Source organism: Leopardus geoffroyi, chromosome E1 (genome assembly GCF_018350155.1).
Source record: "Leopardus geoffroyi isolate Oge1 chromosome E1, O.geoffroyi_Oge1_pat1.0, whole genome shotgun sequence".
Taxonomy (NCBI): Eukaryota; Metazoa; Chordata; class Mammalia; order Carnivora; family Felidae; genus Leopardus; species Leopardus geoffroyi.
Genome location: NC_059330.1, coordinates 55,333,271 through 55,347,186, shown reverse-complemented (window position 1 = coordinate 55,347,186; position 13,916 = coordinate 55,333,271). Strand labels below are relative to the sequence as shown.

The 13,916-nt window shown below is 48.1% G+C and overlaps 1 protein-coding gene across 6 annotated transcripts in view; it reads right to left on the bottom strand.

Annotated features, from left to right (window-relative positions):
* The window catches only part of ARMC7 (armadillo repeat containing 7), a 40,461-nt gene that overhangs the window by 22,728 nt on the left and 3,817 nt on the right, over positions 1 to 13,916 (bottom strand). Inside the window, exon 3 of one of the 6 annotated variants that reach the window (XM_045490897.1) lies at positions 1,252 to 1,941. The exons of 3 other annotated variants lie outside the window; for them this stretch is intronic. In XM_045490897.1, the coding sequence (XP_045346853.1) occupies positions 1,922 to 1,941 (20 nt within the window). In that variant the 3' untranslated portion in view covers positions 1,252 to 1,921. 2 more of the 6 variants (XM_045490898.1, XM_045490900.1) reach the window with 2 other exon arrangements.

The following is a 13,916-nucleotide window of genomic DNA, read 5'->3' as shown; positions in this document are numbered from 1 at the left end:
AAGGATGTACAGCTTATACTATCTCAATAAAGCGGTTATAAATACTAGAAGCCAAATTACAAGCCATCTTAATCCTACCATCCATTTAACATTTGCTTTTCATTCCTCAGTTTCAAAATATGTGAATAAATATAAACATTTAATAAAAATGTGATATAGGCGCCTGGGTGGCTCAGTTAGTTAAGTGTCCAACTCTTACTTTCAGCTCAGGTCATGATCTCATGGTTTGTGGGATCAAGCCTTGAGTAGCGTGGAGCCTGCTTGGGATTCTCTGTCTCTGTCTCTATCCTGCTCATGTGTGTATGCTCTCTCACTCTCAAAATAAATAAGCTTATTTTAAAAACAAACAAACAAACAAACAAAACAAACAGGGTGCCTGAGTAGCTCAGTGGGTTGTGTCCAAATCTTGACTGCAGCTCAGGTCATGATCTTATGGTTCATGAGATGGAGCCTTGCACTGGGCTTTGCACTGACAGCACGGAGTATGCATGGGATTCTCTCTCCCTCTCCTCCTCCCCTGCACTCTCTCTCTCAAAATAAACAAACTTTAAAACACAAAACAACGTAGGGGTGCCTGGGTGGCTTAGTCGGTTAAGCGTCTGACTTCAGCTCAGGTCATGATCTCACAGTCCGTGAGTTTGAGCCCCGCGTCGGGCTCTGTGCTGTCAGCTCAGAGCCTGGAGCCTGCTTCGGATTCTGGGTCTCCCTCACTCTCTCTGCCCCTCCCTCATTCATGCTCTCCAAGTGAATAAACGTTGAAAAAAAAAAAAAAAAAAAGCCCCACAACGTATTTGTAAACATCTTTCCAGGCCCACAGATCTACAACCATGGCACCATCTAATGGCCATGCAGTGACTACCTTATGGATGCAGTGCAATTTATTTATTAAAAAAAATGTTTTTGGGGGGCGCCTGGGTGGCTCAGTCGGTTAAGCGTCCGACTTTGGCTCAGGTCATGATCTCGCGGTCCGTGGGTTCGAGCCCCGTGTCGGGCTCTGTGCTGACAGCTCAGAGCCTGGACCCTGTTTCAGATTCTGTGTCTCCCTCTTTCTCTGACCCTCCCCTGTTTATGTTCTCTCTCTGTCTCAAAAATAAATAAAATGTTAAAAAAAAATTTAAAACATTTTATTTATTTTTGACAGAGAAACAGAGCATGAACAGGGGAAGGGCAGAGAGAGAGGGAGACACAGATTCCAAAGTAGGCTCCAGGCTCTGAGCTGTCAGCACAGAGCCTGACATGGGGCTCTGGGCTTGAATCCACAAACCAGGAGATCTTGACCTGAAGTCAGATGCTTAACCAATGGAGTCACCCAGGTGCCCCTAGGGAAATGTCTTTAAAGGTTTTATCCAGTTACCCTCTAGGGACTTCTCACTGTATTTGGGATAAAATCTGAACTCCCCTTTGAGGTCTTCACAGCCCCGCACCATCTAGTCTGTCCTCTCTGTCCCTGTCACTCGCAACAGCCACCACCTCAGCCCATCCTTAGGGCCTTTGGGCCCCAGATTTTCACATGCTGCCTCCCTCATGCTGGGAATCAACCCTTCACTGCTCCCTCACCAGTAAGGTTTCCCTGGAATACCCACTAGCCACTCCCCACCATGACCATGGCACTCGCCTCATCACTGCACGTCTTCTTTATACGCTTAGTATTCCCAGAAACCATCTTGGCAGGTTGGTTTTCTTGCTAACTGCCAAGCCCCACCAGAAGGTACGTGCCTTGAGGTCAAGTCCTTGGTGCTGGGCGCAAGAGGCGCTTCACAAATATTTGTTGCAGGGGTTGTAAAGCAGTGAGCCGGGGGAGGGGGGGGTAAGGTGGGGGCAGGGGAGTAAGGGTGGAATGGCCGCGGGCTGGGGCATGGGACGGCTTCCTGAGGTGTTGCCCCCCCCCAGACTTCTGCAGTGCTGGCATTCGAGCTGTGGCTCAGAGGTGGCTCAGAGCACCTCCGAGGGAAGGAAGCAGCTTAGTGGCGCTCTCAGAGTCACGAGGTGAGGGAGACAAGGCACTCTGATGGGGAGCTCCCTCCCTATGGGACACTCAGAGGCCTGAGCATATCCTGGGGTCATCCTGTTGACTGCCTTCCATACTTGCTGTCTGTCCCTGTCACTGGACACCATAAGGCAAGGCCCTGCTTTCTGGTTTACTTCCGCAACCCAGGGACCTGCAATGGGGTACTCTCACCAGACACATGCTGGGAACATGACTGAACCCCATGAAGTGTTGCTATCACCCCTATTTCAGTGGAAGCTGAGCTGCTGAGTAACTTGCCCCGGGATGGAGTCCCAGGGATGGAAACCCTATGCCACTCTCATGGCACAAGTAGAAATGCTCTGGCAGGCCTCTGGCTTCCCGGACTCACCTACACCACGTCTTCTGAACTACAAGCGGTGAACCAGCCTCCTACCCACACCGTAGTCTAATGGCCCGGGGGCAGAGGGTAGGATTTATCTCCGCTGTAAAGTATGATAAGATGAATCCTGAGTCTCTCTCAGCTAGTGAGTCACCATCACACACAGATGTGCCTGGGCGGGACACTGCCACCCAGGCTGGGGGATAATCAGATGGCACGTGCTGGACGGTGAAGGCAGGAGGAGGCCTCAGGACAGCTGGCCCAATCTGCTCCCTGTCTGGAGACCTAGGAAGTCTCCAAGGGTGGATCCTGCGCCTGCCAGAGCTCACCACTGCCTGGGGCCCAACCACAGGCACTTCTTCAAGCCCCTCTGCCTTGCTGGCAGCGATCCTCAGAGGGGAGAACACGAAGGTCTGGAAAGAGAGGGGCTTGGGGGGGCAAGAAGTCTCAACACGAGCACCCAAAATGGAGCCAGAGGACCCAGGAGAAGCCCAGGCCGTGGGTGCTTTGAGCTTTCCCTCCTGAGTCTACCTCTGTGACCCTGCCCTAAAGAACTAAGGAGGGCTGTAGGAAGAGGGTAACACAAAACACTGGAAGCTTCCTAAACAATGCCCAACAATAGCAGGCTGGTTAGATAAAGTTCGTCCATCTGATGGAAGATTATACAGTTCTTAAAAATCATGTTTTCAAAGAATATTTAATACGGGAAAATGCTTACAACATAAGGTTGAGGAGGAAAGAAAGTCATCAAACTGTATGTACGATAAAAATGCAATAAAAAAAAGCCCAATAAGATGTCACCTCTTCTGAGAGCCTCCTGTGACAGCCCTAACCAGCCCCCTCCCCACCTTCATTTCCTTCCCTCACACCTAGTTACTGGTCATCATGTTTACTGAAGGTTGCCCCACTAGACAACAAATCCCACAAGGGTGGGAACTTTGTCTTGTCCCATGCTGTCGCCTCAGGCTGGCATATAACACATGCTCAGTAAACAGATACATTAAAAAAAGACAAGCTGGAAACACAGCAAAATGCTAACAATACTTATTTCTGTGCAGCAGGATTAGGAGTCATTTTTATTTTATTTTCCAAGTTTTCCTCCATGAAAAAAAATTTTTTTTGTAATCAGGAAAAGGATTTAAAAAAAACAAACCAAAAAAAAAGCTGAATTTCACCTAGAAAGTAAAAGCCAGGGCATGTGGGTGGTTCAGTCAGCTAACCATCTGACTCTTGATTTCGGCTCAAGTCATGAGCTCGTGTTTTGGGAGTTTGAGCCCCACGTTGAACTTGGGATCCTCTCTCTGCCCCTCCCCCACACGTGCTCTATCTCTCTCTGTAAAGAGAGCTTTCCTATTCTTCCTTTCTAATCTTATATTCTATTAAACTTTTGCTTGCTGCTCAAAAAAAAAAAAAAAAACCTCATCAAATGACACCATTTAAAAAAATTAATAGACTTAATATATAAAGTCTATTAATATATATTAAGTATTAAATTACATAATAATAGACTTAACATATAAAGAATATATATTACTGGGGCTCCTGGGTGGCTTAGCTGGTTGAGTGTCTTGATTTCAGCTGACTGACTTTTTTTTTTTTTTTTTTTCAACGTTTATTTTATTTTTGGGACAGAGAGAGACAGAGCATGAACGGGGGAGGGGCAGAGAGAGAGGGAGACACAGAATCGGAAACAGGCTCCAGGCTCTGAGCCACCAGCCCAGAGCCCGACGCGGGGCTCGAACTCACAGACCGCGAGATCGTGACCTGGCTGAAGTGGGACGCTTAACCGACTGCGCCACCCAGGCGCCCCTATTTGGGGTTTTAAATAATTTTTGTTCCAATTCTTTCACTGTAAAATCTCTTTTCTGAGTATGAAAGCAACACATGCTCTTTCTTTTATTTTTTTTATTTTTGGGACAGAGAGAGACAGAGCGTGAACGGGGGAGGGGCAGAGAGAGAGGGAGACACAGAATCGGAAACAGGCTCCAGGCTCTGAGCCATCAGCCCAGAGCCCGACGCGGGGCTCGAACTCACGGACCGCGAGATCGTGACCTGGCTGAAGTCGGGCGCTTAACCGACTGCACCACCCAGGCGCCCCTCAGCTGACTGACTCTTGATTTCAGCTCAGGTTGTGATCTCACAGTTCGTGGGACTGAGCCACACATCAGGCTATGTGCTGACAGTGCGGAGCCTGCTTTGGATTCTTTCTCCTTCTCTCCTCTGCCCCTCCCCGGCTTGAGCGTGTGTGTGCGTGTGTGTGTGTGTGTGTGTGTGTGTGTGTGTGTGTGTGCTATTCTTTCTCTCAAAATGAATAAACATAACAAAAAAGATTTAAAGTATATTACTATCAATGAAAGATGAACACAATGTAAAAAATGAACAGAGACATGAATAACTCTGCACAATAGGGCCAGCGTAGGACACAGTGCTCATAGCTACTTCTCAGAGGCAGGATCAGATGCCTCCACACACCTATCATGGCTAAAACAAAGCAGAACGAAAATAGTAAGAGCTGGTGGGAGGTGGGGATGCTGGAATTCTCACACACAGGGGGTATGGGGGTCTCACACTGCATAATGAAGGTGGAAAAGTATGTGGCAGCTTCACAAGTTAAACATCCACCTACCCTAGGACTCAACAATTTCACTTCTACGTAATTCTGAGAAAAAGGAGTACATACCTATACAAGAAAACTTGTGTACAAACTAACAGCTTTCTCCATAAAGGCTCTAAATTAGAAACAACTCAAATCTCCAGCAACAGGTGAACGGATGAACAAATTGTGGCATATTCATACAAAGACATGAACTAAGGACACTGTAAAAATCTGGATGGATGGGGCACCTGGGTGGCTCAGTCGGTTGAGCGTCCAACTTTGGCTCAGGTCATGATCTCGCGGTCCGTGGGTTCAAGCCCCGCGTCGGGCTCTGTGCTGACAGCTCAGAGCCTGGAGCCTGTTTCAGATTCTATGTCTCCCTCTTTCTCTGACCCTCCCCTGTTCATGCTCTCTCTCTCTGTCTCAAAAATAAATAAATGTTAAAAAAAAATTAAAAAAAAAAATAAAAATTAAAAAAAAAAAATCTGGATGGATATCAAAAACACTGAGTGAAAGAAACCAGACACAGGAGTACATCCTGTGTGATTGTACGCAGATGGAGTTCAAGAACAGGCAAAACAGGGGCACCTGGCTGGCTCAGTTGGTGGAGCATGTGACTCTTGATCTCAGGGTCGTAAGTTCCAGCCCCATGGTGGGTGTGGAGATCACTTAAAAATAAAATCTTGGGCGGCGCCTGGGTGGCTCAGTTGGTTAAGCGTCCGACTTCGGCTCAGATCACGATCTCACGGTCCGTGAGTTTGAGCCCCGCGTCGGGCTCTGGGCTGATGGCTCAGAGCCTGGAGCCTGCTTCTGATTCTGTGTCTCCCTCTCTCTCTGCCCCTTCCCAGTTCATGCTCTGTCTCTCTCTGTCCCAAAAATAAATAAACGTTAAAAAATAAAAAATAAAAATAAAAAAATAAAATAAAATCTTGGGGCACCTGAGTGGTTCAGTTGGTTAAGCATCCGACCTTGGCTCAGGTCATGATCTCATGGTTGGTGAGTTTGGGCCACATTGGGCTCTGTGCTGACAGCTCTGAGCCCGGAGCCTGCTTCGGATTCTGTCTCCCTCTCTCTCTGCCCCTTCCCTGTTCATGGTCTATCTCTCTCTGTCTCAAAAGTAAATAAGAATTAAAATAAATAAATAAAATATGGGGCACCTGGCTGGCTCAGTCGGTTAAGTGTCCGACTGTGGCTCAGGTCATGATCTCACAGTTCGTGGGTTCGAGCCCCGTGTCAGGCTCTGTGCTGACAGCTCAGAGCTTGGAGCCTGCTTCAGATTCTGTGTCTCCCTCTCTCTCTGTCCCTCCCCTATTCACGCTCTGTCTCTGTCTCAAGAATAAATAAACATTAAATAAATCAAATCAAATCAAATCAAGGAAGGGAGGGAGAAAGGAAGGAAGGACAGACGGACGGACGGACGGACGGACAGGTAAAACCCATGGGTTAGAATATTGGTTACCTGGGGGGGGGGGGGGGGGTGGAAGACACTAACTGGGAAAGGGACCTTTCTGGGGAGATAGAAACATTCTAGGTCTTGATTTTAGTGGTTACATAGATATACATATACCTTAATGAATTTAATAATCCAATAAACTGCACTGGATGTTGTGTGGAAATGCTGAATCACTATATCATACACCTGAAACTATTATTACACTGAATTTTAACTAACCAAAATTTAAAACCTTAAAAAAACAAGAAAAAGTTCAAGAAAAAAAATTCGTCAAACTGACACTTAAGATATGTGCACGTCACTGTAATGTTGACGGTGCTGCCATTTAAACCGTGGTTACCAAACAAAAGGGAGACCAAGTTCTGACTGGCTGATGAAAGTGTTTCAGGCAAACCAGACAAGACAAAAAAAAGAATAAGAGGCAAAAGCAGGGCTCTTCTAGACACACGGAACCACAGAAACCCCCAGGAGAGGCAAAAGAGAAAAACCCCAAGTAAAACCAAGGATGAGAAAGCCGAAGGCTCAGAGAGGTCAGGTAGGGGACCTCAGGTCACACAGCAAGAAGGGCGCTGATGCTGCGACAGGAAGGTCTAAGGATTGTTCTGGGGAATTAAATGAGGTCATGCCCTAGGAGAGAGTGGCCCAAGACTTTATGCCCTCTGATGACTCAGACGCCTCAGGGCACTGGGCTGGATACAGCCCATCCCAGATAAAAGTCTTCATCTGAGCCTATTTATTCTTGGGTTTTACTTTAGCATCTTGAAAACAGTTCTTTCTGAAATTTAAATGTGGAGAGACAGAACAGTACGTAGAGAAAGCTACCATTATGTGTAAAAAGGAGGGGAACAAGGTGACAGGCTTAGAGATGGAAGATAGGCTTCTCTGAAAATGCCTTGCACGTAGTTTTGACCTAAACTCATGAATGTTTCCCATCATAACAAACGTCAAATTACATCAAAAGAAGAAAAAACAAGGCTTTTCGTACTTCTGACCTATATTTCACTTCTGGAAACTTACTCTACAGGCATACCCCATACAGGGGAGAAATGACATACAAATAAGGTATTCCACCGCAGCACCACCTGTGAGGGCGAAGTGGAGACAACCTGAATGGCCACCCCTAAATGTGCCCTTGCTTCCGCTGCACAGAATAGCAGGCAGCATTCACAAAGAATGAGGCAGCTCCTTATGGGCTGATACTGCAGGTGCACGGAGACATGATGCTAAGCTAAAAAAAAAAAAAAAAAAAGAGAGAGAGAAAAGAAAGAAAAAGCAGAACATACATATCATATGCCACCACAAGTGTAGAACTTGCAAAAAGGTGTAAGTGTAAATACACATATTTGTTCATAAATCCTGAAAATAATCTCTGGGAGGATATAAAAGAAACTAGTAAATGGCTGCTTCCAGAAGAGGCTACAGAAGGTGTTACTGTTGACGACATATCCTTTTGAATTCTGTACCATGTGAATCAATCACGTATTCACATAAATTCACACACACACACACACACACACACACACACACACACACACACACCTTGCTTGGGTCCAGAACTAAGTGGAAGGGAAACTGGTCTCTGCAAGTCCAGGAGGGAGGGCAGAGACTGCCCCGGTCCAGCTAGTGTGGAAGGAAGCAGTGGGGTGAGAACACTGACATCACCCCCTTTCTGTAAGGGGAATCCTGCCACAGACGGATGGCTGAGGAATTCCTTTTTTTTTTTTTAATGTTTATTCATTTTTGAGACCGAGAAAGAGAGCATGCGCTCGAAAGAGAACAGGGGAGGGGCAGAGAGAGAGGTGGACATGGGGCTCCACACTGACAGTAGACAGCATGACATGGGGCTCAAACCCACGAACCATGAGATCATGACCCGAGCTGAAGTTGGGTGCTTACCTGACTGGCCACCCAGGCACCCCTTCCTTGTTTTTTGTTTTGTTTCATTTTATTTTACGTGAACTCTAAGCCCGCGAGGCTTGAACTCATGACCTCCGAGATCATGAGTTGAGTTGCATGCTCTACCTATTGAGGCAGAAGGTGCCCCGAGGAATTCCTTTTTAAGCAGAAAGCTGTATGATCCCAGGAGCCTACCTAACTCATCAGTGAGAGAAGGAGGTATAGTGAAGCCCCAGAATATGGAGGATGAAGCAAAGGTGGGCAGATCTAGTTAGATTCCTGGCACTGCCACTGAGGACCTAGGTGACCAGAGCAAGCAACTCAGTTTCTCTAAGCCTCAGTTTCTTTATCAGCAAAATGGCTCAAGATAATTGAAAGAATGTGATCAAGTACCACCACCACCCCCGCCACCCAGCACGCAGTACATGTGGACCAAGCATGCACCTGTTTATAGCCCCAGAGGCTGGCACAGGGCCATACCTTCAACCCACATGTACAGAAAGAAATGACACATACAGGTAGAGTTTAACAATGAGAATGCACGTGCCCATGTAACCAGCACCAAGGTCAAGAAGGAAAATAGTCAGCAACCCAAAAGCCTCTGCATGTCCCTTCCTGATCCAATTCTCTCCCATCAGAGGTGAACACCTTCCTGACTTGTAATAGTTTAATAATTTCTAATTAACAAGCAGGAACTTTTAAATTTTTAATAAAAAATAATTTTACTATATATACCCCTGCTATACTAATACTATAACTCACTTCCGCCTATTTTTGGATTTTACGGAAATATAGTTACACTGTACGTATTATGTGTGGAGCACCATTTGCTTAACGTCAGGTAAGATTACTACGTGTAGCTACAGATTGTTCATTTACCTTGCTAAGTGAGCAGTATGAATATCCCATAATGTCAGCATCCACTCTATTATTGACTGTTTCAAGTTTGGAACTGTTATAGATCATGCTGCTGGTGACATTTTTTTTTTTTTTTTTTTTTTTAATTTTTTTCAACGTTTATTTACTTTTTTTGGGACAGAGAGAGACAGAGCATGAACGGGGGAGGGGCAGAGAGAGAGGGAGACACAGAATCGGAAACAGGCTCCAGGCTCTGAGCCATCAGCCTAGAGCCCGACGCGGGGCTCGAACTCACGGACCGCGAGATCGTGACCCGGCTGAAGTCGGACGCTTAACTGACTGCGCCACCCAGGCGCCCCTGCTGGTGACATTTTTGCATGTGTCTGCATGTGCATGTACCCTAACCCTATGAATACAATTCTGGGTCATGGGGAGTGCCTGCCTTCAATTTTATTAAGTAGTATTTCCAGGGGGGGCGCCTGGGTAGCTCACCTGGTTAAGTGTCTGACTCTTGGTTTCAGTTCAGGTCATGATCTCACGGTTTGTGGGATCGAGCCCCATGTCGGGCTTTGCACTAATGCAAGCCTGCTTGGAATTCTCTGTCTCCCTCTCTCTCTGCCCCTCTTCCATGTGTGTGCGCTGTCTCTCAAAGTAAGTAAGTATTAAAAAAAATTTTTTTCCCCAGAGATTGCTGAGGATTTATCTTTGTCTTTTTTTCTTTTCTTTTCTTTTCTTTTTTATTTTTTAAATACTGGTCTTTTTCTGAGCACCACCACCATCTGGTGGCAACTACATGTATTGCAGGAAATAGAAACCGGGAAAGTAATTTAACAGGAATTCTGGGAAGCCACTTACTTGAACCCCGTTTTATTTATTTTTATGTATTTTTTAAGTAGGCTCCACGTCCAGCGCTGAACTCAAGACGTGAGCTAAGATCAAGAGTCAGACTCTTAACCAATGTAGCCACTTAAGTGCTCCCCAGAACCCTGATTTAGTAACAAAACTGCCAAGTATTCTGTGATATCCTAAGATTCAACCAGTTTTTTGGAGGCAGAGAATTCTCTTCTGGCATCTCTCTCTCTCTCTTTTTTTTTTTTTTTTTTTGTAAGTTTTCTGGCACTTTTTAAAGTTTATTTATTTTGAAAGAGAGAGATACAGCGTGAGCGAGCACAAGAAGGGCAGAGAGAGAGAGAGAGAGAGGAAGAGAGAGAGAGAGAGAGAGAGAGAGAGAGAGGGAAAGAGAGAATCCCAAGCAGGCTCTGCACTGTGTGTGTGCAGCCCCACTCGGGGCTTGAACTCATGAACCATGAGATGATGACCCGAGTTGAAATCAAGAGTCAGATGCTTGCTCAACTGACTGAGTCGCCCAGGCGCCCTCTCCTGGTTCCTTTGTGTCTCCATACATCTAGAACGCATGAGAGTCAACCAATAGTGCTTTGGGCAAACATTCCCAAATTAATGCCAAAGGCTTCATTTGGAGCAAGAGCTCCAAATTCTTTCACTCATTTGAGTATTTACTGAGATCCAGGCTTTTTATCTGGCTCTCTGTAATTCACCCACTCCCACCTCCCATCCCAAACAAGGGCAGCTCTGGCCCGAACCACTGCTGTCTCCCAGTGGCAGCTCCTCTTAGTGGGCGATCAAGCAAGGCCCCGGGCTGTGCACGGATAGCGTGGAAATGGCAAGGTGCAGTGGAAACAAAGAACAAAGGAAGACGATGCTCTGTAGTTTCAGCATTGGGTCTGCCAGCTGGGTCCCCTGGGCATGGAATTTGGATCCAGGGAGACTGGGTATATTCCTGGCTCCAGTCATCACTAACAGTGTGAGCCCCAGGCAATGGACCTAACCTCACTAAAGAGCTGTTTCCTCATACATAAAGAGGGCTGAGTCCTACCTGCCTTGCGGCTGGTGACACATTCAGAGACCTTGCAGGCAGTGCTGGTACAAGGTGGGCATGTGCTGGCAAGTGGTGGGCACACCGTGGGCAGACAGTAGGCATCCAGAAAGGCAGCTTTTATCATAACAGCTCCCAACCAGAGCCCTTCACCCTGAGGGGAAAAAGGCAGCCAGGACTACAACCAAAAGGTAAAACAGTTCTACAGTTGTTCTAAACGGGCAAATCCACAAAAGAAAAGGCCAAGAAAGGGGAAGGTACAGAGACTCAAAAATCCCTGCGGGCTACAGGCAACCACCGGAACCAGATTCTTCTTTAAGGTTGTAGTCATCCTCCCCAGGGTATTTCACAGGTCACAGGAAGATGGCCCCCCGGCAAGTCAATGGTCGGGGACCCCAACTCGCCACAGTGCAGCTTTCAGACCTGCCACCACAGCCCACAAAAACAACTGCAGCTGAACCAAAGGGCTGGCGGTCAGGCCCTCAGCCCCCAGGGCGGGCAGAGCCACTTGACAGGAGGTCTCATCTCAGCGCTGAGCGCATCAGCACCACCCCAGAAGCATGCCTGCCACTGTGGTGGGCTGCAAGGGCAGGCGGAAGGAAGCCTGCATTCGGACCCTGCCCTGCCATGAACCAGCCAAGGGGCAGTGCTCTCTCCATGCCTGGTTCCTCATCAGTAACATGAAGGGTTTGGAGGAAGTGCCTTTCAACCTTCCACAGACCTAGGAACTGGGAACTCCTCTGCCCTCTTCTAGAATCTGACAGCCTTGGTTTCCGTCCCAGGCTGGCACTCTTTAAACCTTGGGCCAACCCACTGATCCTTCCTAAGCCTCAGACTCCTCATGGAAAATGGAAGTTATGAGCGCCACTTCCAGTGTCTCAGGGTCAGAGGCGACAAAGCACAGAAGGCAGTGCCTGGCACACAGAGGGTGCTCCCTGAGTGCCAGCTATCACTCCACGTCCTCCGAAGTGCGAGAGCACCAGCTCTGTAGCTAGGGGGGGCCTGGGTGCAGCACCAACACATGCATTAGGGCCAGGCTCCCTTTGCCTAATGCTGCCCAGACACTCGCTGGGAGGCCAACGATCAACTTTCATTATTTTTTCTATTATTCAGTGTTTTTCCAGAAGGAAAGAACCCCTGAGGCAGACAAGTGGTTCCCCTCGTGAAGGACAGCATGCCATCCCACCTCCTCTTTGGGAGATGAGGGAACTGTTTATCCTCAGAGGGGGCCCTGGACACCAGGCCCTTGGGGTGGAGGCCTAGGGGGTCCTGCAGCTGCAGACACTTGATCTCATTTGATTCTCTCAACAACTCTGTGAGGCAGGTACTGGTGCTGCCCCGCCTGACATGATGAGAGAAGGCAAATCACAGGCCAGGAGTTAAGCGGGAGAGCCAGGACTTGAACCCAGGCCTGCCTGACCCCAAAGCCCAGCTCTTACCAAACTCACTACGCTCCTTGCCAACCAACGGACACTGGTTTTGGTTCTGTGGGCCACAGGCAATCTAACCCACCTCTTCTCTCTGCCAGTTATTCCAGAACCAACCCCACTCAGGGCTGCAGCAACAAGTCATGGTTAGTGCTCTGCACCTTCTGGTCCCTTCCCTCCCCTTCCCCAGAGATAGGCAAAGCTGGGCTCTGTCCTCGTGGAGATCACAATCTCGGGCCTGCCACAAGACACGAAAGAGTCAAAGCTACAAAGCACAGCACAGAGCCTGTTAGTGGAATAAGCACCCGGCAGCTGGCCATTTAGGGCCAGCGACATTAAGAGAAAAGGAAATGACAGCAATAGCAAAACGTGCACCTAAGTACGACGGGTACTCTCTGTCATGCACAATAAATACAAGAGAAATCTACTCTGCTGACAACCCCATGGAGGGATTCAAGGCTGGGAAAGCTACTATTCTGGGGATTAGGGATCTTGCGCTGGTGGGAAGGAGAGGAAGAGAAAATAAGGAGGAAAAGTGGCAGGGAAAAGCTTGGTGATAATGATACTAACAGAGTAACCAGCTAGACAAAGTACCTTCACGGAGACAGACACATGCACCCGTGCGTCTGTTCCCCCGACAGTCCTGCAGAGTAGGGCAAACACAGGTGAGGGAATGAGTCTCAAAGAAGGGGCAGATGGAACTCAGCCACAAGAATCAGCTAGGAAGTGGAACAGCTGGGACTGGGGATTCCAGGTCCAGGGCTTGATCACCCACTCTGGGAAGCTGCCCAGGAGAGCAAGAATCCAGGCCAGGCCCAGCACACCAGGGGCTCAGAGAGCTCCTGCCTTGGGAAAGTTACTTCCTGATCCTGCAAAAACTTTTTTTGGCTGACTGCTCCTTTCATGCAAGTTTTCTCCAGTCAAAAGCTTGAGCTGGAGGAGCTCTACTGCTCCCAGGTGGAGGTTTAGCCACATGCTCCGCAGGGGCCACTGTCACCATTCAGATGGCAGAAGCTGTGGAGCAGAGGGAGGGGCTGGAGGACGTACACAGAAGAAAATCTTAAAGTGACCGATTGTTTAGAATATTTACTTAGCATAATAACCTTCCAGAGGGACAGAGACACGAGCCAGCACCACTCGTACACCTGGGCAACTGGGGCTCCTGGCCCTGCTTCAGAGGGCCTCACTCTAAGAGCCTTCTCCACAGGTTGAAGAGTCCAGGGAGTCCACCCAGAGCCCATCCTCCTCTGCCCCATACCTGGAGCTCTAGGCCCTGAACCTGCTCCCACAACTGCATGGGCCTCTTTCCTGGATCCTGACTCCCAGGGGGGTGGACTCGACCGATGGTGTGTACAACCCCTGTTGTGTGGACACTCCTAAGTCCAAAGGAGTGGCCACAGAGCAGGTATGGACAGAGCCAGGATGTCCACACATAAGGAATGTG